Source organism: Microtus pennsylvanicus, chromosome 11 (assembly GCF_037038515.1).
Source record: "Microtus pennsylvanicus isolate mMicPen1 chromosome 11, mMicPen1.hap1, whole genome shotgun sequence".
Taxonomy (NCBI): domain Eukaryota; kingdom Metazoa; phylum Chordata; class Mammalia; order Rodentia; family Cricetidae; genus Microtus; species Microtus pennsylvanicus.
This window is the reverse complement of record NC_134589.1, coordinates 91,685,408-91,709,918: the sequence shown is the minus strand read 5'-3', so window position 1 is coordinate 91,709,918 and position 24,511 is coordinate 91,685,408. Positions and strand designations below refer to the sequence as shown.

Sequence of the window (24,511 nt, the reverse complement as noted above, 5' to 3'; positions counted from 1 at the left end):
TGGAGGGATGGAGGGATGGAGGGAGGGATGGAGGGATGGACATGACAGTGAGCAGATAGATAGCTGGATGATGGGTAGATGGAAGGATGGATGGAAGAACAGACCTGCACTCAGCATGTACCACAGCGCACACATACTTTCACAATTATTACTCATTTAATCATCAGAACCACCCTGTTGGGGAGGTTAATTCTTATTTTACAGACGAGAATTCCAAGGCCAAGAGGGCATGATACTGAAATCCAAATCCTTCCCTCTATCGCCTCCTGTGTGGGTACCAGCCTAGCCCCAAACCATGAAGGAAATGGACCTCCCATACCCCCTGTGCCAGTGGCCTCAGCGCCTTCATCCTGGAAACCTAGAGCCAGCCACACGTGGTACCACTGGCACTGGCTCCCCGCAGTGTCCTTGAGAATCACCTCTCACCAACACACTCCCAGTCCCGAGAGGAGGCCATGAAGCCTCAGCCCTGGGCTGCTGCTGGGGAAACCCCATTGTTCCTCACTTGGTTCCTGGTTCAGTCCCTCATCTCAGCCAATCATTCCCCGACTTGACCTTTGAACAGAAATCAGCTGTGGGTTTTCCGGAACATTTTAATAAATTGTAACCATTTCCTTCTCCTTGTTCTGACCTGACCTTGGAGGGTGCGCCTATCTGTTTGTTTCTGTGGCCTTGAGCGGCCTCCTCTTGCACAACACGGAACTGGGCAGTTCTGTTTCAACCTGTCCAAGAAGGAACCTGTCACTAGATCTGCACCTAGATTAGACAGACAGTGCAGCTAGCAGGGGTGCCTGAGAGGAGTCCCTGTGTAGACGGCGATGGGTACAGTCGCCTGGGTGCCACATCAGCCCAACTTCCCCAGGGCACCCACCCATCCCCAGCTATCACATCCTTGACCTTCATCCTCGCCCTGCACCTCCTTGCCTGCTACCATAAGCAGAAAGGCCCATTTTCAAAACCCACCGGCAGTATCATCGTGGGAGGGTAACAGACTAACAGAAGACAAAGGGGACCGTGTTTGCATGCAGTCTATACCAGTCTGCAGAACTGGGTTTTCCTGTGCTGTTTCCGGCTCTTTCCTGTAACCCGTTGTTGGGGGCAGATGGATGAGGAAGACAAGCAGCCCTGGAGGGTGGGGATGAAGGTTGGTCTACAGAACTCATGCACATGGAGACACACATAGGGATGCATAGATGTTCAGAGACACGCTTAGCCTGGGTCAGAGGGGATCTTAGAAACAGGCTGTGCGGTCTGAAGAGATAAGGCGGGGGGCTGGAGAGATGGCTCAGTGGTTAAGGGCACTGACTGCTCTTCCAGAGGACATGGGGTTCAATTCCCAGCACCCACATGGCAGCTCACAACTGTCTGAAAATCCAGTTCTAGGGGATCTGACAGTTTCACACCAATGCATATAAAATAAGGATAAACAAATTATAAAATTTTTTTTAAAAAAGATAAGGCTGCCAGGCGGTGGTGGCGCACGCCTTTAATCCCAGCACTCGGGAGGCAGAGGCAGGCAGATCTCTGTGAGTTCGAGGCCAGCCTGGTCTACAAGAGCTAGTTCCAGGACAGGAACCAAAAGCTACAGAGAAACCCTGTCTCGAAAAAAAAAAAAAAAAGATAAGGCTGCTATCTAAGAAGGCTCTTGTTTGGAGACTTCCTGAGAGTTGATAGATACAGGGGTAGGTTTATCCGTATCTGGTACATGGAATGCAGAATTGAAACAGGGCTTAGTGGCACACCCCTGAAATCCCAGAGGTGAAAGTGGGGTGATCTGGAGTTCAAAGTCATCTTCAGCTACACAGTGAGCCAGGTCCAGTATGAGTTATATGAGAGTTTGCTCAGAAAATAAACCCCCTCCACAAAAAAAAAATATGGAAGGCAAAATTGAGGACTTTTCTTCTGTTCTACCCCACATCGTCTTGCTGTCTTCTGGATGGTAGTTATCGGGAGGCAGAAGGCAACAGAATTTATCAGCTCGGCACTTGAAAGGAGAGGGCAGAGTCGGCTCCTTAAGACCAAGACCCTCGCCAGACTTGAGTTCTGCCTTCTGGAAGGACAAATGGGATAGGGCAGAGTGCAGACAGGGGTACCCAGGAAGGTCAGTGAGGGGCTCCGTGGGGACAGAGCAAGGGACTCCGTGGCACCCGGACTCAGGGGCATCAGAAGATAGACACCTCTGCCCAGGCGTAACCGAGGCTGTCAACGGTGCCTGTTCTCTGAAAGGGCAGAGGATCCAGGGCTGGAAGGTGTCTTGCTCACCTGATCTCTCCCTCTGCCCCGGGCAGTCAGCTCTGTGTGTGTCTCTGTATGTATGTGTGTGTCTGTATGCGTGTGTCTGTCTGTGTGTGTGTGTCTGTGTGTTCTGTGTCTGTGTGTGTGTGTCTGTGTGTTTCTGTCAGTGTGTGTGTGTCTGTGTGTATGTGTCTGTGTATGTCTGTGTGTGTCTGTGTGAGTTCAATGTATATATGCACATGTGCGTGTGTGGAGGACGGAAGCCAACCTCAAGTATTTTACTCCAGGGCTAGCAACCCTATGTTTTTTTGAGACAGGGTCTCTCACGGGCCTGGAGCTTACCTCTCAGGCCAGTCTGACTGGCAGGGAGCTGCAGAGGGCCTCCTCTCCTCCCCAGCACTCAGATTACTGCTCTCGCTGCTACACATGGCATCTTCGCATGGGTGCTGGGGTTCAAGCTCTGGGCCTCGTGCTTGTACAGTGAACACTTTATCAACTAAGCCACTCCTCTGCTCCCACCCTTGGCTTTATCCCCAGGCTGGCTTTACTGTCCTTTCTGTGGAGCATTCCAGGCAGCCACCTAGGGTGGGCAGTGTTTCAGGAAACAGAGGATTGGCCCTGGGGCCATCCCCTCCATGGCCCTGACAGCCCAACAACCTCTTCTTACACAGACAGTGGAAGTTTCTCAAACCTCCAAGGAAAGAGTGGCTTTTCACCTGTCTCTCTCCCTGAAAATGATCACCTGTTCTGTCAGGTGCCCTTCGGTTCATCTGCTAAAACCCAGCTAAGGGCACTCCCCACCCAGGTGACGGCATCCACAGCTGTTATGGACAGCACCTGCAGTCTCCAGTAGGTTGGGGACATGTGGTAGATGCTCAGCAGGAAGTTCAGCTGTGGAGGGGAGCACACCTGGGAATCCAGGGGACGCCTGAACTTCCCAGTTCCTATTGGAGGCTATGAAGACCGATTTTGTGACATCATCTCTATCGGTTGCTGTTTGTCCTCTTACTCGGAGGCCTCACCAGAGGGAATGCTCTGCTTGCCTGGACTCACTCTGATGGGAACTCCAGCCCTCAACAGGACTCCGCCAGTCTGCAGATGGGATACGCTGAACACCTGATTCCATGATGTTTTGCTTTCTATTGCCTGCTATTTGTTCTTTTACTTTGGCTTGCTATCCCCTAATAATCTAATTTAATTAAAGCTAAAAGCATGGCTGTCATAGATCATTCTCCAAAGCATAAATAGTAGTAGTGGATTTAAAAATAGTCCTAGAATGGAGAGATGGCCAGGACTGCAAAATAAAGACTCTTATTAGCCAGTTAGTGACCATGGCAACTACATGCTGAGGCTGACATTAAAAGCATCAAAGGGTTCCTGGCTCTTAGCTTGACTGACTTGCAAAGAAAACATATATGTGTGTGTAATGTGTGTGTGTACGCGCACCTGCGTGTGTGTACGTACGTATATATGTATGTGTGTGTATGTATGTGTGTGTATATATATATATGCATATACTTTTGAGACACTTTCAAGAAAGAATGGGAGTTTTGCTAGTAACCACACAGGAGAGTTGACAGACAACAGTGACTCTAACCGTGAAGACACAGGGGAGATGCAGGCAAATTGCCTAGGCCTAAACTTCAAAAGCCTTCTTGGGCAACGGACTTTTTTTTTAATTTTTAAAGACTTTATTTTTATTTTGTAAATATTGGTGCTTTGCCTGCATATATGTAAATGCACTGCATACCTGCAGTGACAATGGAGGTCTGAAGAGGATTCAGATCCTCTGAAGCCGTAATTACGGACCATTGTGAGCTACAGTGTGGTTTCTGGGAATTGAACTCTGGTCCTCTGGAAGAGCAGTCAGTGCTCTGAGCCCCTGAGCCATCTCTCCATTCTAGGACTATTTTTAAATCCACTACTACTATTTATGCTTTGGAGAATGATCTATGACAGCCATGCTTTTAGCTTTAATTAAATTAGATTATTAGGGGATAGCAAGCCAAAGTAAACGAACAAAAAGCAAGGAATAGAAAGCAAAACATCATGGAATCAGGTGTTCAGCACATCTCATCTGCAGACTGGCGGAGCCCTGTTGAGGGCTGGAGTTCCCATCAGAGTGAGTCCAGGCAAGCAGAGCATTCCCTCTGGTGAGGCCTCCGAGTAAGAGGACAAACAGCAACCGAAAGAGACGATGTCATAAAGTCAGTCTTCACAGCCTCCAATAGGAACTGGGAAGTTCAGGCGTCCCCTGGATTCCCAGGTGTGCTCCCCTCCACGGCTGAACTTCCCATGGCAGGCTCCTTTCTGTCACGGGATCAGCAAGAGAAAGCCTTCCTGGAAATGCTCCACTGTCTAGCTGTCCTCAAGGGCACGGTTTCCACTCCTCCACTATTGGCTACGCTATCCTTCCTGTCACGGAGTTAGAGAGGCCAGTCCGGTCCCAGACAAGGGGTCTTGGAGGACATTTAAATGTGTTTGAGTCTGAAATGGGGTTGGGGCGACCCTATTCCCAGCTTCTTAGTGAGCTCAAACAGCACATAACAACTTACCGATACATAGCCCGTGGCCAGATGTGTTTGGAAAACACAATGCGAATGAATTGCTAGAGAAACTGAGAAAAAGCAGTTTCATCCGACACACACCCTGCATCTTGTGATCAGACCCAGCAGACGGAAAGTTGCTCTGTCAAAGGATTTCTTAAAAATATTTGCCTTATTTTGGGGGCTGGAGAGATGGCTCCATGGCTAAGAACACAGGCTGTCCCTCCAAAGAACCCAGGTTCAGTTCCCGGCAACCACATGACAGCTCATGACTGTCTGTAACCTGAGTCTGTGACTCTAGTCTCAAGAGATTGAACGGAGCCAGGAGGTAGTGGTGCAAGCCAGCACTCGGGAGTGGTTCTCTGAGTTCAAGCCCAGTCTGGTCTATAGAGCAATTTCCAGGACAACCAAGGCTACACAGAGAAACCCTGTCTCCAAAGACGAGAGAGAGAGAGAGAGAGAGCAAGAGAGAGAGAGAGAGAGAGAGAGAGAGAGAGAGAGAGAGAGAGAGAGGAGATCTGAATGGGTACTGCACATACAGACAAAACACCCATCCACATAAAATAAACATGCCTTTTTAACAATAATTTATTTTATATGTTTGTGTACCCCCGTGTGTGTGTCCTCAGGCCAGAAGCAGGACCTTCTGCAGTTGTGAGCCCCACGATGCGGGTGCTGGGAACCAAACAAGGTGCAATGGTGCATACCAGCATGGGGTCCCTTTGGGGCAGGTGCACAGGTTCTGATCCACACTTGTTTAATGGAGAGTCTATCCAGCTGGCTAACTGTGTGACCTTGGGAAGTTCACGGCCCTCTCTGGGCTTTCCTACTTCCGCTGTGGCACTGTGTGTCCCTGAAGGAGTTAGCACCTGTAGAGCTGAATCAAGGCCAGGCTGTGGTGACGTGTGAGTGGCTGTCTGTATTTGAGGATGTGTCCCTGTGTTCCAGATTACTGTGTCCTAAAACTCAGATCCCTTCAGCCTCCAACACCTCCCAGGCTGTCGCCTGTGAACCCACCATTTCTGAGCGTCTTCTCTAAGCTTCCAAGACTCCCATCCCACCGCGGGGAGGGGGATCCTGGACTCTAGAGCTCATAGTTCACAGAGCCGCTGGCAAGGCTATTGCCAGCAACACTAGCATCAGTAGTGGATGTGGCCCAGAGGCTCCGGAGTGGCCCCCGCAGGCTTCAGAATGTTCAGAATGGTTCTCTGCCAAGGTTTTCTGAATCCAGTCTACATAAAATGGCACCCGTGTGTAAACGCCGGGCCTGAGCGGCCTAGCACAGCCAACTCCCCAGCTGGTGATTCCCACCTGGATCCAAGAACTGTTGATGACACAGACCAGTGGTCCCCCAGAGTCACCCTGAGAAAAAAGGAGAGCCCAGTCAAGAAAAAATTTTAAAAACACCCTCTGACGAGGCCACAGGGACTGGGTGAGTGCCCTGGTCCTCCTCAGCGTCTCTAGGGTGTGGAGCACGGATATGGACTACAAGGTGGGACTGCTGGCACCTGGCAGGAGTCTTTCTGGCCCTCTGCGTAGCCCGCACAGAGCATGTCTGACTGGATGAATCGCTTCCCTGACTGGCTGCTCTCCGGGATGTGGTACATCTTCTCGCACTCCTCCGAGTCCAAGAGAGGCACAGCTAACTCCTGGAGGACACTCGCCAGGTCTGGACAAGAGAGAGTCCCGGCCTGAGTGCACCCTGACCTGCTGGAACCTCCCACCATGCAGACAACCAGAACCTCCTGCCATTTCTTTCTTCTCTAGTCCTTCTCCAAGTCCCCAAACCAGGAAGCAGAGTCAGAGAACAGAGTTCAAGGACAGTCCGCCCCTGTGTGCCGGCTTCCATAATCTCATGGCTGCTGGGCCTCAGCTTACCCATTTCTACAGAAGGCAGAACCCTGCACACTGGGTGGGGTTCCCCAAATCTGCCCTGAGTGGGCACCGTGGTCAAGTGAAACCACACAGGTTGGCAGTGCATCCCCTCCCGGCCAAGCCTTCCCATGGACAGCAGTAGGGACTGGGTGTGGAAGGATTCTCTCACCTCTTTCTTGGGTAGAGCCCCAGCCCGTTACCCAACAGACAGTCCCAGGGGTGAGAGGAGCTTGGGCTTCCGGGAGGCAGACGGGAGAGAATTGAGAGGGTTTCAGAAGCGTGCCCAGTTGCACCAAGGCAATATCTCCACTAGATGTGTCTTCCCAGAGGTAGCTGGGGTGCACAAAGATGCTCCTCACAGTCACTAGGGTTGTGGGGGACTCCAGAAGGGAGAGTGTCAGTCCACCAACCTTCACCTGGTAAAAGCTAGGGTCCTTAAACCTAGAAAGAGACAGGCCCAGTCTGTTGAGACCTCTGCCAGAGATGAAGAAGGGAACAAGAATGGCGGCCACTCTGCACCCTTTGCTTACCTGTTGAAGCAGTGGGCAGCCGTGAGCACCCATCCTGGGTGGATGAGGGAGCCCCCACATACGTGGCCCTCTCCAGCTATCCACAGGCTGACCTGCCACGGCCACTGTCCTTCTGGCGCATCTTGGCCACCCACGATTTTCCCAGCATCTCTGGAATGGCCACACACTGCAGAAGGACCTTCTCAGAAAGCCAGTCCCACCCAGGACCCACCATATCCAACATCTCCTTCCACCCTGGTCTCTTCCCTGGGATGCTCAGGGCTGGTCATTACCTGAAGGCAACACATCCCCATGGCCTCCTAGAAAACAAGAGAAAGTTTCTCAGTGGACTGGTTCATGCAGGCACTCATAACTGGCCAAAACACTGAGAATAAGCGACTCGGTCTCAGTGGTACATCCGTATCTACGTCAACACCTCCCAAGCTCCAGAACGGGACAGAAGAGAAGGCAGGAGGGATGCAAGCTGCAGGATGGGGAAGAGGTTGGGGAAAGCTGTCTTCTGGACATAGCATGGCTGTTGCCTTCATATTGCTACCCCAGCAGCTGTGGTAACGCACAGAAGACCTGTCCAGGCAAGACAACACTTGGAGTGTTGCGTGGGGAGCGGCTCCCAAGGCCCATCTCTAGCTGAGCAGTTATTGGCTGATAGGTGAGGGAGAGCAATTGTTCTTTGGGGGCTGTGGCCACTGGTGGGTTGCCCGTGGACACGAGGATGGCCCTGTGCCCGTGGACTCATAGACAGCAGCATCTGAACTCCGTGAGTTACAGCAGCAGAAGAGGGTAGGAAGGAAGAGATGATCAATGGAGTTGGAAGAATTTCTGGGAAGGGCCTAGGGGAATGAAGCGAGGTGAGTAGAAGACAGATATGATCAAAACAGATATGCACATGAAATTCTCATCAAATTTTTAAAAGAGAAAACAAGAGGTCTAGGGTCAGCATTCCATCCACAAAGTTACCATCCCCATGAGACATGGCTCCGGGGCATCGCCCCACTCAGGAACAGCCACCCACTTTCCTCTGTGGTTCTTCCTCCTCCTGCCTCCCTCAGAGGGTCAGTGGGCACATGGGGTTTGGCCCTCTCCTGGTTGTCTAGGGAGAGCAGCTGAGGATCCTGAGGAAGCAGGATGGTGGAGGTCATCATGGAGGAAGGGGCTGAGGATGACTGCAGGAAGAACACTCCTCACCTGGCAGCAGCTGCAGCAGAAGAAGAAAAATGCACCTTGTCCAGGACTCCATGGCTCCTCTCCGGTCTACGGCGCAGTGGGGTCAGAGTCCTTGGCTCAGTCTAGGGGAGTTTCGAGGCAATCAAACTGTAACCTCACTGCTTGCCAGGACCTGCCCATTCAGGCTCTGGTCCCGCAGTCCCAGGGATATGGTTTGGTGAAGGTCAAGGAACTCACCAGCCACCAGGAGCCAGAGGCAACAGGAGCCCTGTGTCAGTCCACCTGTGAGGTTAGCATAGGGAAGTCTCACCTACCCTTCAGGAAGGAGAGGGGACCCCCTCCCCAGACTCACAGAGATAAGCCAGGAACACCGAGCTCTGGAGCCCCCTCACTACTGTGGCTCACAGCCCTCTCTTGGCCAACCCTATTTAAGAAGTAGAAGCCATGGGAGGCCTGGTTGCTCATTATGGGAACAAATGTAGTCAGAGTTTGCCCTCCTGACCAGGAAGTATCAACTCAGAAATACCCAGTGTTTTCCAGGAAGTTACTTCCTGCATCGCTATGGGTTCAAATCTCCTATTCCCACTCTAGGGGCAAGAGGGACGCTCAGGTCAGTCTCCAGCCTTGCTGAGGATGCTGTCCTGACCTTGGTACTTTGCAAGGCCTCAAGCCAGGATTCCAATGAACCCTCAGTGAGTTTGACTAGTACCGGGATCCTGAATTTTCACTTCTGAAGTCTTTGCTCTGACCGCCCTCATGAGGCTCTGGCCTCGGACCCCTGATGGCCATGGTCTCTCCTCCCCCCCCCCCCCCCATTTACAGTTTTCTCAAACTTCCTGGGCAAACCTGGTCCTGCCTCACCTCAGATGCAGAGACAGGAGTCTAGTACCTTCGTGTTCATCAGCTTCTCAGACCTCAGGATTCTGCTCCGTGAGGCCCCAAGGCATCTCTAAATGTCACTGGGTCCGAGCTCTCTCTACTCTCTTAGCTGTTGTTAACTTCCTGAAACAGTTAAAATCTTTTTGCCTTTTTGGGTATCTACTTAGCTTTAGCCAAGCTGATTTTCTTTGCTGAAAATTCTCATTGTTCATGCAGCACAGGGTTTCTGTGACCTTGTGACCCCTGCTAGTCATACCTGGGTCTGAAGCAGGGATGGGTCCTACTTTGTTGGGAAGTTCTCACCTCCGCCCTTAGGTGCTCAACTGTGAAATGAGTGTTTCCCCTTAGGAGCCCAAGATGGGAGCCTCATTTTGTGCCTCGTGATCAAATATGTCAGATAACATATGAAGTAATGAGTTCCTAATGATACTACAAAATAGACCTGATCTGTCGTGCTTGTACCATGTCAGGGAAATAACTCATCGAGGCTAGTCAAATAATAAAGTTGTCTCCTTTCGGAAGAATTCTGTCTGTCAGGTGCATGAGGTGCGTCAACAAGTTGCAATCAATGAATTCCTCCATCAAGGCTTCAGCAACTGCTCTTATTACCTCACAGGTTAGCCACACTCCATCTCCTTAGCCACACTCCATCTCCGGCACAAAATCCAAGAGCAAATCAGCTCACAGAGGGGAAGAGTTCCTGCAGGAGGCACGGAGGTCTTTGTGTTCACAGAGGAGCAGTAGGGGGAGCTGGAATGTTAAACTCCCAGATTGGTTCCTTCCCTGGGAAGGAATGCAGACTCGGTTATCCACCCAGAAGGCTGAGCGTGGAGGTGCTCTCTATTCTGGGGACCTCTGTTCTACCTGTGTGGTCAGACACTTTTCCCACACTGGATCCTCCCCCAGACCCTTGGCATAAATTTGCTTTTCTGAGTCAATCTGTAGAACCTATCTTTATGGGCTTTACAAAGAAGTGGGTTTTTGTTTGTTTGCTTGCTTGCTTTTTTGAGACAGGGTCTCACTACATAGCTCTAGCTTACTATGTAGACCAGGGTGGCCTCGAACTCACAGAGATCTCCCTGCTTCTGCCTGGGATTTAAAAAGTACGCCACCATGTCCAGTTTACAAAGAGTTTCGATGTTGTGCTAACACCACTGGCCAAGACTAAGACGCTACCACAAATTTTGAGCCAAATTTAGAGCTAGCTTTATTAAATTCTGGCCAGGAAGACGGACACTGGCCAGGTCCATACCCAGGACTCCTAGAGAATGGCCATGAATTAGGTTAGTCAGGTGCCCAGAAAAGCAAAACCCCACAGGCTGCAGCTACATACTTCCTGCCTTGGTCCAATCAGGAGCAAGTATTCATCTTGGTGTACTTCCTGCCTATGTACCTCCCATCTACATGTGACCAAGCACATCCTGTGCGGTGGGGGCAACCAACCTTGTTTATAGAAATGACATGTGGTAGCCGGGCGATGGTGGTGCACGCCTTTAATCGCAGAGGCAGGCGGATCTCTGTGAGTTCGAGACCAGCCTGGTCTATAGAGCTAGTTCCAGGACAGGCTCCAAAGCCACAGAGAAACCCTGTCTTGAAAAAAACCAAAAAAAAAAAAAAAAAGAAAGAAATGGCATGTGGTTTATTATCTTACATAATACAGTCCCAGCATTCCAGGAAGTTATGTATCCTTGGGCAAGTGGGGCTTACAGCTCAGAGGCATCTTTGTTTTGTAGGTGGCCTAACCACCATGATCTAAACCTAAAACAAAACCTTAGCCCTCACAGGAGCTATGTCTGAGCTGTATTTAGTCTACTTTGTTCCTCAGGGAGATTCATGTATGCTTTGTCATACACGTGGGATTGAATTAGTTATCACCAGAAAAGTTTTCACCAAATTGTTCTGTGCTTAAATATGCACAAAATTAATAAAATAAACCAGGCAGTGGTGGCACTGCCTTTAATTCCAGCGCTTGGGGCACAGAGGCAGGTGGATTTCTCTTAGTTCGAGGCCAACCCAAGTCTACAGAGCAAGTTCCAGGAGAGTCACGGCTATAGAAAAAAATCCTTGTCAAAACAAAACAAAACAAAACAAAACAAAAACCACTAAAATAAACTACTTAGGGTCAGACCTCTCAAAGTGTAGCTGATGCCAGCTACTGAGCAGTGTTGGGCTGAACTGACTTCTTGCCACCTGTGAGCCATCTCTCTACGGGTCTGTAAAGGTCACAGAGGACTCCCCTCAAGTTCAGGACTTCAGGAAACCAGCTCTATGTACTCAGCCTGTGCAGACAGAGCATCCTGGTAGAAGGGTGTGTGAGCTTCTCCCAGTGGGTGAGCATTAGCTGTGCAGACACGAGGACCTACTGGGAGATGGGAGACGGAGACCTGGAGGCTTCGGAGCCATAAAAGTCTGCGAGCCTGGCCTCAAACAAGCATAGGCAAGAACCAGCCCACAAAGGTTGACCTCTGATCTTCACACGAGTGCCATGGTGACACACACGTGCCTACATACCTCACAACACACACACGAGCCAGGCGTGGCCACACTGGCCTGTAAAGTTGGCACGGGGGGCATGCAGATAAGAGGATCCTTAGGGCTTGCTGCCAGCCTAGCTCTAGGTTTAGTGAGAGATCCTGTTTAGCCTGTGTGCACATGTGCCCTCTCCCTCTCAAAAAAGAAGACGACCATGGATGGACCTTTTCATTCTGCTCATCCATTTTACAGATAAAAATGAAAAACAAAATTTCAAAAATCCAGAGTAAAGGACTGGGGGATGTAGTTCACTCTGGAGAGTGTTTGTCCAGCAGCCATACGGATGAGGGTCCGTATTCTACCCACATGAACTAGTCATGGCGGTGCATGTAATCTCATGTTTGTAATCTCGGCATCTGGAAAGAACAGACAGGAAGCCCAGGAGTTCAATGTTGTTTGTTACACAGAGAATTCGAGGCCCGCCTAAACAATAAATAAAGTGTGACCTTAAAAAAATAACAAAACAAAAATCCTCAGAGCGGAAACACCAGCCTCTGAGTCATCCAGTCAAAAGAGATGTGAGGTGAGGCACAAGAAAGGGCCAGGTGTTCGTTTCGAAACTGAAGCAAAATATTGTGAGGTCAGCCTTACCACGGTGCCAGCGCCCACCGGTTTGTCCCGGGGAGGGGGGCGGTGGCCCCTGTCAACAGCTCATGAGCTCACACCTTTCCTGCCTCCCCAGGAACCCCAACTCACAGCTGCCTCACCCAGTTCCTCAGACTCCAAGTAATGTTCTTTTTACTTCAACAGTCTGTGGGCACCAACCGATAAAGCAACCAGTCCCAGCAGAGGGGCGGAGGGACACAGGAGCAGGTCTAGCCATGAATGAGCTGAACAAGAGAAAACTGCAATGACATCCAGCCAAAAGCTATGAACATACAGGTCAGCTGGGACTGGGGTGTTACTCTGAATAAAGAGAGGGGCAGGCTTTTATTAATCGGGGGAGGGGCTCTTATAATTGACTGCTGGCCAAGGCGCAGTGGCAAAAGATGTTTTCCTTCTCGTGTGAGGCACGGGTCAGTTGGAAGAATGGTGAGCGCGTCGGAGAAACTGTTGCGTTCCTCTTGTTACTGAGGCCGTTGTCCTTACAAACATCCTGGCCCTGTGGATCGTCTGGGCCTGATGACAGGTGAGAGACAGCTGAAGGATTACACACCAGGGCGGGGTAGAAGACACACGCTAGCCCCGACCTGCAGTCGTGTGTCACACAGCCTTGGACAAAACATTCCTCCAGTGATCCACACATCCACATACATTTAGGCTGGGAAGGGAAAGACGTGACGTAGAGGTAGTGATGTCACCATCAGACCTCTGAAAAACAAACTGAAGTCTCTGCTGTCAGGAAAACGTGATTTGGGTGGATGAGAAGTAGCCAAAGCCACGGTCACCGCAAGCCGTCGGCACGGTGGAGAGTTAGCAATGTGCTTCCTGGCTGTGCAACTTGCCGTTGTTTATAAGGTTTGAGACAGGGACTCACGTAACCTAAGCTGGCCTCAAACTTGCTGTGTAGCTAAGGCTGGCCTTGAACTTTAGCCCTCTCTCTCCACACCCTGAGTCTAGGAGTAACAGGCTTGCTCGGCCACACCTGGCTTGGAATGAGTAGGGTTTTCAAGGTTGATGGAGGGCAAACGAAGCTAATAGGTTTTTGGTTAATTTTTACCTTGGTAACAAACACCTGAGTTGATGTGTTTCTGGAGGGCCTTTTACAGGGTGGGGTATTTTTTAATCGTAAGCAGACAGAGACCAGATACTGACCGAGATAGTGAAGCTAAACTAAAGGAAGAATAGCTCTGTGGGCTGAGCGTGTGTGTGTGTTTGCCTCTCTGTGTGTGTGCTTGTGTGTCTGTGTGTATCTGTGTGTCTGTTATGTGTGTCTGTATGTGTGTCTGCTTGTGTGTCTGTTATGTGTGTCTGTTATGTGTGTCTGCTTGTGTGTCTGTATGTGTGTCTGTCTGCCTATGTGTCTGTGTGTCTGCCTGTGTGTCTGTGTGTGTATCTGTGTCAGTATATGTGTGTGTGTCTGCCTGTGTGTGTATCTATGTCTCTGTATCTCTGTGTGTATTTGTGTCTGTGTGTTTGTGTCTGTATATGTGTGTCTGCTTGTGTGTGTCTGTGTGTGTTTCTGTGTCTGTGTGTCTATGTCTGTATATGTGTCTCTGTACATGTGTCTGTGTCTGTACATGTGTGTCTCTGTCTGTGTGTGTCTATGTGTTTGTTCCCGAGCACACATATGCCACAGTGTACACTAAAGGACAGAGAACATCAAGTGTCAGTTGAGCCTCGTGGGTCCCAGGGATCAGGTTAGCAGGCATATCAACAGATGCCTGGTGATTCTCCCCAGTCCGGCTGTAGAATCTTAGGTGGTGGGGCTTAGATGGAGGGAGTAGGTCACTAGGCGTGCGGTCCTTGGGGTACACTGTCCTTGGCACCTTCCTGCCATGCTCTCTCAGCTTCCAAGACAAGTCTCGGCTATGCGTTCCTGCCGCCATGAACTGTGCCATGGAACTACGAACCAAAATAAGTCCTCATCCCTGTCGGTGTTTCTGTCAAGTAGATTGTCATGGCAACAAGAAAGGTAACTGGTGCAGAAGGGTCCCCAGTTCCCACAGGGAACCCAGAACTGAGTCTCTGGATCCGTCAGCCCTTGGGACACTTTGCGGATTCCTGGACAAAGTAGGGAGGTCTCAGCAGAAAACGAATTTCTGATTTCAGGTGAGAGAAAGTGAGGTTTGTTGTGGTAAAAGTAAAATGCCCCAGATCCCCGAGTGGTGGCAGCAGGCAGTGGGCACGAGACCGCAGCAGGCCAGGAAGGCAGCCAGTCCAGGCAGGGAGCTGCACGGCAGGTGAGAGACAGAGATGCGCCATGCGGAGAAAGTGGGACTTTATTTAGTGGGTGATGAAGGGGAAAGGGATAGGGTGGAAGGGGAGAAAGGGGAAGAGCAGAGAGAGGCAGAGAGAGAGAGAGAGAAACAGAGGGAGGGGAAGGGGAGAAGTGAGGAGAAGGGAGCGAGGCAGAAGCTGCCTCTTCTAGGAGAGAGACTGAAAGGAAAGACACAGGCTGGAAGCAGAAGGAAGTTCTGCCTGCCTCAGCAGGAGGGAGTGGGCAGGGCTCGTCTCTTTTTTTTTTTTTTTTTTTTTTTTTTTGATTTTTCGAGACAGGGTTTCTCCGTAGCTTTTGGTTCCTGTCCTGGCACTAGCTCTTTCTAGACGAGGCTGGCCTCGAACTCACAGAGATCCGACTGCCTCTGCCTCCCGAGTGCTGGGATTAAAGGTGTGTGCCACCACTGCCCGGCAGGGCTCGTCTCTTAAAGGACAGGACAGACCATTACATTCCCATCTCTTTTTTTATAATAAAAAGGAGGGAGGTTAGGCACAACAGGTTAAAGGATTTGGGGTGGTGGATTCTCAAGACTGCTTCCTGCTCTTTTGTGGGTGTCATTGAGGGGGGGACTTGAAAAAGCTGGGTGCCAGCCTCATCCTGGGGTAGCTGGTCTCTTTGCTCCTGTCTGGTGTTTGTGGTGTAGAACTGTCTGGTGTCTCTTAGACCTGTTTTAGTTTTGGCAGAACAGAGTTTAGAAAAAAAAAATTTAAGACCAGGGAATTGAGAGGGGTGTATCTGACCAGTTTAAGGTGGATCCTTCAATTCGGCTCCCTGGAACTCACAAGAATTTTTGGGGTTTGTGAAAACATAAGTTTTAAACAGCAGCATATTTATATCAGAATGAAAGTATTTTTAAGACTATGAAAGGCAACATGAAAGAGAAATTTGATAAATTGTATCTGTCTCACACCTTTATAACTTGCTCACACCTTAATAACTTGTATTTGTATTTTGCTGAAATTTGTTTGGTGAGGTTGTCCTATTAGACAGACAAAACCTCTCAGCTGTCAAACTGCATCAGAGATCTTTAAGAAGGATAAGATTTTACTCGAGTCATTGATTAAAAACAACAGAGAACTTACCTGATTGGCACCTAGAGCTACTCCTCAGGGTCCTCCATGGTTGCTGAGGGTCATATTCTTCTTTTGCTGTTTAGCACAGGGCCTGCCAGGCTCCAGAAGATCCTGTGGACTAAGAAATCTGTAGGAAGATAAGCCTACCTTGACCTAAGCAGCTAGCCTGTCGATTCCAGCAATTCTGTCCATGTCTAGAGATCTTCAGTTTAGATAAAAGGCAGTTTTACCCAGTGGTCAGTGCTTGGCAGTTGAAGCAAATTGCAGATAGACAATGTTTTGAGCCCATTTGTCTTCTGTCTTCTTTGGAGGAAACAGTGCTGCTGCTTTAAGCCAACCTGTCTCTTCTTGTTATGAAAAGTTTTTTTTAATATTTAAGCATTTAAATGCCATATTCCCCAGATCTCTGAGCAGTTGAGGATCGTTTACCAGGTATAGAAAAGTTATAACTACAGTATAGAATCTGCCTGGAGAGCTGGATCTGAGCTTAACTGTACTGGCTCTCAACAGGTAAGATTTACACTCATAAAAAGACAGAAATAAGAAAAAACTGCTTGCAGTAGAAGGTTAGTGGCAGAACTGACAATAGTAGAAAACAGCTCAATATATCTTAAATCAGGGTTGGATTAAATATACTGTATTTTTGCAAGAGACTTAAAAGTACATACCAATTTAAAACACGAGACTTACTGTTTTTTTTAATCTGGAATGAGATTTAATAGACAGATTATTATATTATAACCTTTAACAGTAAATATATATGTATTTAAGCCACATGTACGCACACACACACAGTGAACAGGAATTGTACGAAGTGGATGCTTTTGGTGGGCCCAAAGCATGTCACTGCACAAAACACACAAGCAACAGAGTCAGCACCAGGGGACCAGTCAGGGAATACCTCAGTAAAGTAAAGGTACTTGGTCCTGACCTGGCACTCAGTTAAGATGTTGGTGAGGTCACCTGACCTCAGTCAAAATGACAGCAGTCACGTGTGGTATAGAGAAGCCTTTTTCTTTTTTGAATCGTGGGAGTTTTAAATATAACAACAAGGGGCTGGAGAGATGGCTCAGAGGTTAACAGCACTGACTCTTCTTCCAAAGGTCCTGAGTTCAATTCCCAGCAACCACATGGTGGCTCACAACCATCTGTAATGAGGTCTGGTGCCCTCTTCTGACCTTCAGGCATACATACAGACAGAATATTATATACATAATAAATAAATATTTTAAATAAATAAATATAATAACAAGAGAGACATAAAGGCTGTATAGAACATACATTTAAAACAGAATTACTTCCATGTGGCCACACCATTCATACATTGCTGAGCCGCCCTGTTGCCAAGCCGCCTTGTTGCTGAGTCGCTGGGCCACCTGCCACGGCTGGAACTGTAAAAAGCTGCCTGGTCCGACTAATCTTGCCGGTTTCTGCAGGACCAGTGGTAGTGGTGGCAGGGATAGGATAGAAGGAATGGGAACAAGAGGAAAAGAGCATTTTTAGACAGGTGGGGAAGCCCAGCGAAAGGAAAAGCGGAGCCGGCGGGACACTGGCAGAGCTTTAGTTTGAGGGTTTACTCTCCACAGCTGAAAACATGAAAACCCGTGAGAACAGCGACACCACAAGACCTATAGGAGAACGTCTTCTCTCTACAGGCGTGGTGTTAAAGAAGCCCACTGGCCCTGGTCCTGGGATTTGGAAGCCAGAGAGCTTGGAGGCCGCTCTGAGTGGTCTCTTAAAGTGGGCACCACTTATGAGTGGTGAGAGAGAGAGAGAATCCGAGGGACCCCGGGCCCCAAAGCGAATCATTACACGCATCCTGCCTTATGGGCTTCCCTTATGCCTTTTCCTTTGGGAAATTGTGTGCAGACTTTGAAGGGTGAAGATGTATAAAATGGCAGCCTCTCTAAACAAACTTATTTTTTGGAAAAAATTCCTGCTACCATGGAAGCACATAGCATGAGGACTCTGCCTACTCCCACACACGTTAACACCAAGTTGCTCAAAATTTTAGGTAACATATGCATAATACAATAAGGTATACTTGATAATCACGATTTATAAATCCCTAAAGTCTACTCATAGTCCCAGTAGTATGTGTCTAGTTTCTTTGCTCACTTTGAGCTTTAGCTATTTGAATAAACTAAGTCATATTTAAAAAAAAAAAAAAACAGGGGGCTGGAGAGATGGCTTAGAGGTTAAGAGCACTGACTGCTCTTCCGGAGGTCCTGAGTTCAATTCCCAGCAACCACATGGTGGCTCACAACCATCTGTAATGAGGTTTGGTGCCCTCTTCTGGCCTGCAGGCATACATGGAGGCTGAACACTGTATATATAATACATAAATAAATCTTTAAAAAAAAATAAAAAAAACAAACTTCAATATTCTATAATGGAGAGTCTGACTGGACCAGAGAAAGTCCTTTTCCCAAGGTCAGCATTGCTACAAAAGCCCCCATTCCTTCGGGGCTTGAAGAAAGGTCTTGCTTGCTCCAAAAGCCGTAAATCATTCTCCTCTGGCCAGAGGAACTTGTGGCCCTTCTATTAACGTGTGACTATATGAACATATGACTGTAGTCAGTGCTGGCTTCCTCAATCCCTGATCCCAAGCTACAGCCCAGCTCACAGGCTCCCTGTCTCCCATTTAACCCTTTACCCATCCCAGTTCACCCCGGGACCGTGCCTGGCTCCTCCTTCCCTTCGCAGGCTCCACACCTCCTCTTTGGGACCTGAACCCCACCCCCAAACTGGTCCCCAGCACAGTCTTCTACTTTCTCTTTGCTCTGGCCTCTTTCAGACGCCGCTGACTGTTCGGTCTCCTTCCTCTCAACCACGGCAGGGCGCGGTCACGCTGTTAGTTTATACACCAGCACCTGGGGGTCGCCTAAGGAAAGGAAGGCAGGGAGCGCTGTGGCGGAGGCTGCACCCAACTGCGTCCTTTCGCCCGCGGCTTTGGAGTCTTTGTTCACTGCCCCTGGGTTGTAGTAGCCACTTTCCTCTTTATGGCAAATTACCTGATCAAAGAAATTCAAGGGAGAAAGGGTTTATTTTTCCGTCCTGGTTTGTGTTGGCAATCTCTGCTCCAGTCTTACCCCACCCCCCATTCCAAACCTCCCCCGGATGTTCATCTGGGAACCCGCTCCTCCCATTCCAGACCCTGCCCCTCAGAAAGCCCACTGAGGCTCAGCTCCTCCCTGGGAGCTGCTCAAGATCACGCCTTCAGGGTATTTAAGATCTGGTGGCAGAACCTGCCGTGTGATTTCTCTCCTGCCTTTCAAGACTCCCCTGGGAGTTGCTTTACTTTGTTTATTAAATCTAGATTTCTTTATTTGGTCCGATTTGGCGTATTGCATTGGTGGAGAAACATCCCAATGGTCAGGGATCCAACACTTCATAGTTTTAGACTACAGTCCTTCTTGGTGGGGGGAGTCACGACAGGGGGCGCTTGAATTAACTGGTCACATGGTTAGGAGCACACAGCAACAAATGTCCGTGCTCCGCTCATTTGCTCCATTTGCAGGGTCCAGGGGCCCAACCCGGGGAACAGCGGGACCTATACAACCAGGCCTTCCCACCTCGGTTAGCCCAAGATACTGCCCAGACACAGCTCAGAGGCCATCTCCCAGGGCATTCTAGAGCCGTCAAAGTCACATTAACTGTCACAGATGTCAGCTTGTAGCCTCATGGTCATCAGATGAGCGCTGGCATTTGGCACTCCATCTGCATCCATGACTAATGGTAAGCTGGTGGCAATGGGTGTCTCCAGCTGAGTGTGTCCCTTTCATCAGAGAAAAACAGTCTTACTAAGACGCCACTCACCTCATTGGTCAATAGGCCCATAGAACATGTGACCTAGTGATCGTGAGAGACGTTTGAAAAATACCGTGTCTGGGGCGGGAGAAGCATTGGGAGAAGTGTTGGCTTAGCAGACGTCTGTGGCTCAGTGTGCACTTTAAAACCCTTGTTCTGTTTGTGGGGTGGAGGACCGCTGAGGGCCCGGTGAAAGGTTCCCAAGAGACTGGGAGACAGACTCCCTGGCAGGCAGACAGACAGACAGACAGACAGAGAGGACATGGATAGGCAATAAAGACAGTGAACTCCAATGTAGCCAGCTTCATCTTCACTCTCTGGACCCAAGACAAAAGCCTGGCACCTTGAAACAAAGGCCTCTAGGTTTTTGTTTCTCCCCGGCAGGCCTCCTGCAGGTGGACTGACTGACCTCATTCTGGGATGTGCCAATCAACCACCTGTCTTTCCTTAAACTGGCCAGCCTTAAATTAGGGGAGGGAAACGCTATAGGAAGAGCTGGAGTTCTTTTCTTTCTGAGTCCCCACTCTGCTTCGCAGAGGGTCTTTTTCTGTGTGTCTGCTGCATGCGTGTGTCTGCTCATGCTACATGTGTGCTTCCTTACTCCTGGGATCTTCAAAGCTGCTTCTGTCTCCTGGTGCTGTACCCAAGAGTTCTCCTTTGTAGACAGATTTTTTTGGGGGGGGACAGCTCACAAATAATGACATGGAGACTTACTATTAATTTTGAAAGCTTGACCTAAGCTTAGGCTTTTCCCAACTAGCTCTTAAAATTTAATTAACCCACATTTTTAACCTACATTTTGCTTCGTGGCTCAGTTACCCCTGATCTGTATTGTGAGTCTAACTTTAGAGTCTTGTAGATGGAGGCTGATTTTTTGTTTCCCCACTGCCCAGACCCGAATAATCACACAGAAACTACATTAATTACAACACTGCTTGGCCAATAGCTTAGGTGTATTCCTGCCTAGCTCTTATATCTTAAACTAATCCATTTCTATTAGTCTGTGTATCACCATGAGGCTGTGGCTTACTGGAAAGATTTTGGCAGTGGCATCTTTCTCCTTTGGCAGCTACATGGCGTCTTCTTGACTCTGTCTACTCTCTACATCTCTGTTTGGATTTCCCGCCAGGCTTTACTCTGCTAAGCCACTGGCCAAAACAGCTTCTTTGTTAACCAATAGTAATAAAACATATTCACAGCATACAGAAGGGAACCCCACATCAGAATCTCATTGGTCTCTCTGCCTCTCTTCTTCCCCGAGTCCTCTCTGTCCCTGGAAATCCTGCCTAAGCTCCTCTTGCCTAGTTATTGGCCCTTTGAGTCTTTATTAAGCCAGTCACAGCGATGTCTCTCTATTCAGTGTACAAATGTCCCACAACACTCTGCTGCCATCTGCTGTGCTCCAGATTTTTCCTGCCATTCCATCCTTTAACTGAGAAAATGAACATTATCATGACCCTACCTAGACTAACATCTCCCATACTGGGTACAAGAGGGATGCTGAGATAAATTGTGGGGGACTCATCCAGGATGCGTCCCCCTTAAACCTTGCAACCAAAACTTTGTACTGGGTTGGAGGAAAGGTCCCCTCAAGGGTTTATAATTCAAGGAAATGGGGAGGGGGGTGACATCCAGACCTCAGGGACACGGCAGGTAGTGTCCTTACTGTGGTGACTTTTGTCACAGGCCAGGAAGTCCCCACCCAGTACTGGAGAAGATGCCAGAGCTTTGCAAGGGCTATGAAAGGCTGAAGGAATGGCACATTTGCTAGTCAGGGAGTCCATCCTCCAAGACGGCCCAGCAGTCCAAGGTCTCCATCTGCAGCTGCCAGCGGTTTTATGGAACTTTGTCCTGAGCAGGACATGTTCAGTACCAGAGTTCCATGCGCACAATGAGGCCCCAAGGTATGGCCTAGCGCTCCGAGCTGGGCAGCCCCCAGGAGCAGGAGCCGCGGAACTGATGGACTGTGTAGGACATGGACACTGCTAGGGAGCCCCCGAGCAGGGAGGAATCAAGAAAACCCCAGTGCACTCAGGAACTGGCCACCAACTCCCCTCTTCACATCCCAGCCTTCCCTGGAGCCCTGGACTTCCAGGGCCCCTGCTGCTGTCACCAGTGTGACTGAAATGAAGATACTCCAAACAGAAACTTGCACCCTTCCCTTTGGCCTGAGACAATGGGCTTGAGAAACGGGGATTTTGCCAGGAATCTTAGGCCGGCAGAAGCAAAAGGCAAAAGCCTGGTGCCAGCCAGGGCATGACTCTAGAACAGAGAATTCGCTCACACATCTTGACCGAGAGGCTGGAGCTGAGCTGGTGATGGGCAGGAAGGAAAGCACAGAAATCCTGGGGTTCGTGAGGAGGGAGGAGAGCCCCTCACCCTGGAACCTAGATGAAGCCTCTTGCCATCCGGAACACAAGAAACCAGCACATCTAAGAACCTCCTGCTCGAGTTCTTTCTGCCTTTCCAGCCGTAAACCTGCAAGTCCTCTAGGAATTTCTCCAGAACCATTCGGTGGAGGCCATGTCCCAAACGCCTAGGCCTTATCGTTGTCCTTCATTAGACTATAAACTCATCTGTGGCAGCACCAGAGTCCACTATAATTTTGATTATCAAGAGAGATTAAGAACACATATAGGGGCTTGGGGGTTTCTTAGCAACCTCTTGAAATTTAAGCTGAAAACGGCCAAAGTTGAACATGTGGTCAACACTAACACAGCCAATTGCAAGTGTCCCTCGGGAAGCCTGAACAGTCACTAGCATGTCACTTTTCTGAGCCTCTTCTCTGAGAAGCCTATATTCTTACTTTCTTCTGAGAAATTCTCTCTTTCTTAACACACATATTTAAAGTCTATATTAAACGATCTCTAATAAAACCCCTGGGGCTAGAGAGATGGCTCACTAGTTAAGAGAACTTGTTTCCAGACATCCACATGGTAGCTCGCAAGCAGGTGTTAACTCCAGTTCCAGAGGATTTAGCGCTCTCTTGTGGTCACTGTGGGCACTGCATGCATGTGGTACACAGCATACACAAGCAGACAAACACTAAACACATAAATAAACATAAATAGATCTTTAAAATATACAATCTCCAACTCTGTTTAATATCATCTAGTCCTGGACTTATTTTCAGCCTTGAAACCATGGATCCTGGTTTGGCATCAAGGTCCCTAAAAGATTAGGGAAAACAGGCCAATGAGATGGATTCGTTACTGTACCAGCCTGCTGACCTGAGTTTAAGGTGGAAAGAGAGCCTCGACATCCAGAAAATTGCCCTTTGACCTTCATGCCCCTACATATACACACAATTAATTAATTAGCTAGTTATCTAATTTTAAGAAAGAGTAGGGGACCTCCTCAGGCTGCTGAAGAGGACAATATGGGGCTGTCTGTGTCCCCTCACCACTGACAAGACCACATTTTGACCAGGTTATCATATCTCATGCCCTCTGTTTAAACCTAAACTTCACGTCAATGCCCCAAGGATGACCTTAAGGGCATCGGCTCTCCTTACCTATTCTTCTCAGTGTGGCCATATTGATAAGGATCCCTTATCTCTTGTTTGTTTACTTGACCTGTTAAATATTGGCAGGGAAGCTCAACCTGCTGGGGCCACTCACGATTCTGGCACTATAAGCTGTGGGAACAGTTGAAGACTGACTTCCCATAGACAAATGCCACCACCATTGCCCTACCTAAGCATCTAGCCATTGATTGGGGACCCCGGATAGTTGTCAAAGGGACTTCAGTAAGGGTGATATCGGAGGGAGGACGTGAGGGATGGACACACAGGCCTGGGGAAAACAGGGTCAGAGTACAGGATAGAAGTGGGAAACTAGGGAAGGAGAAGAATAGAAGCAGGCAAGAACCAAGGCAGGGCTGGGGTGAGGGCTCTGGCAGGAAGACAAACCCAGCTCTGCAGATGGAGGAGGGAAGAGTAGAGAGGGCTAAGAGCAGGAGGTCCCAAAGGAGCAGGAAGTAGCTGCAGGGGGAGAGGGACTGAGGGGAGGAGAGGGACTAGCGAGGGAGGCTGGGGGATAAGTGGGGGGAAGGATATGGGGGACCACTACAGACAGAGGGCACTGCTGTGGGGACTCAACCAGCCATGTGCTGGCATCTGGGACACCTGAATCCCCAAGCACTCCCAGGCTCCATCCTTTACAAGCAGGTGGCCAGTCTGGCCTGTTTGTTTTTTAAACAACGTTTATTGCTTTCTAACAATAAAGGAAATCAAAACAACACAGGGCAGGTGCAACTCTGTGCGGATGGATGGAACAATGGGACCGGTGTTTTGGGACTGCACTTTCTGCATGAAGCACACACAAACCTGGACGGTGTTCTCTTAGACTTATCACCTCCGCCATTCCTGGTAGGAGACATTGTTTAGCAAAGTCGCCTTCATCACCTGTTGGAGCTGGCTGGTTTCCGGTCTTTTTTTTTTTTTTTTTTTTTTTTTTTTTGGTGACTCTCAGGTATCAACCATTATAAAGACCACACTCATCCAGCCCCTGTGGCCTGGCCACCGCCCAGAGCCCTGAGAAATGCAAGCCCAGGCCTCGGGAGGGCCCCCATTGGGAGGGGCAACAGACTTTAGCCCAGGACATCCTGGAAGCCCCAGACCCTCTCACAGCCTGAGTCATTGCTGTCATCCGCACTCCTCCCTCCTCCAAGGGGACAGGTGAGGTGATTCAAGCCTGCTGCCTCAATGTTTTGCAGCTCCTTGGTGGAGAGGAATTTATGGCCTCAGTAGAGAGTCATTGCTATTAATCAACCATGGCAGGGTGTAGCTGCTAAATCAGGGAGACAAAGCCTGGCTTCAAGTGCAGCTCACTCGGAGTCCCGCCATAGCAGCCCGGATCTGGCCTGAAGATGGGCCAAGCTCCGTTCTCACAGAGATAAGCTTCTCGGAACCCTGCTTTAGCTTTGGCAGGGATCCCAAACCTGAACTCCTCAGTATAGCACAGCCAAGTCCTTGGGCCACAGTCC

The 24,511-nt window shown here is 49.3% G+C and overlaps 1 protein-coding gene across 4 annotated transcripts; it reads right to left on the bottom strand.

Annotated features, from left to right (window-relative positions):
- Positions 1–1,609: 1,609 nt before the first annotated feature.
- On the bottom strand, positions 1,610–8,814 carry LOC142831493 (serine protease 30-like). Of its 4 annotated transcripts, none has more exons than XM_075941679.1 (8): positions 8,588–8,814; positions 8,372–8,472; positions 7,459–7,485; positions 7,187–7,352; positions 6,826–7,097; positions 6,290–6,450; positions 6,093–6,143; positions 1,610–2,050 (listed from the first exon to the last, which is right to left on the bottom strand). In XM_075941679.1, exons 2-8 carry the CDS (start codon positions 8,421–8,423, stop codon positions 1,826–1,828), a joined length of 954 nt encoding a protein of 317 aa, XP_075797794.1. In that variant the 5' UTR covers positions 8,424–8,472; positions 8,588–8,814; the 3' UTR covers positions 1,610–1,825. The 4 variants fall into 4 exon arrangements, with proteins under 4 accessions (XP_075797794.1, XP_075797795.1, XP_075797797.1 ...); XM_075941680.1 differs by having other exon boundaries at positions 8,665–8,814; XM_075941682.1 differs by lacking the exon at positions 1,610–2,050 and adding an exon at positions 5,272–6,013 and having other exon boundaries at positions 8,588–8,812.
- Positions 8,815–24,511: the final 15,697 nt, after the last annotated feature.

Excerpts from the sequence above, each read along its gene's own strand:
- LOC142831493 (XM_075941679.1), bottom strand. The coding sequence starts at position 8,423 with ATGGAGTCCTGGACAAGGTGCATTTTTCTTCTTCTGCTGCAGCTGCTG. Across the intron at positions 6,451-6,825 it reads GGGCTCTACCCAAGAAAGAG|ACCTGGCGAGTGTCCTCCAG; the intron begins GTGAGAGAATCC and ends TCTCTTGTCCAG. Across the intron at positions 2,051-6,092 it reads TCAACAGTTCTTGGATCCAG|AAGGCAGAACTCAAGTCTGG; the intron begins GTGGGAATCACC and ends TTGTCCTTCCAG.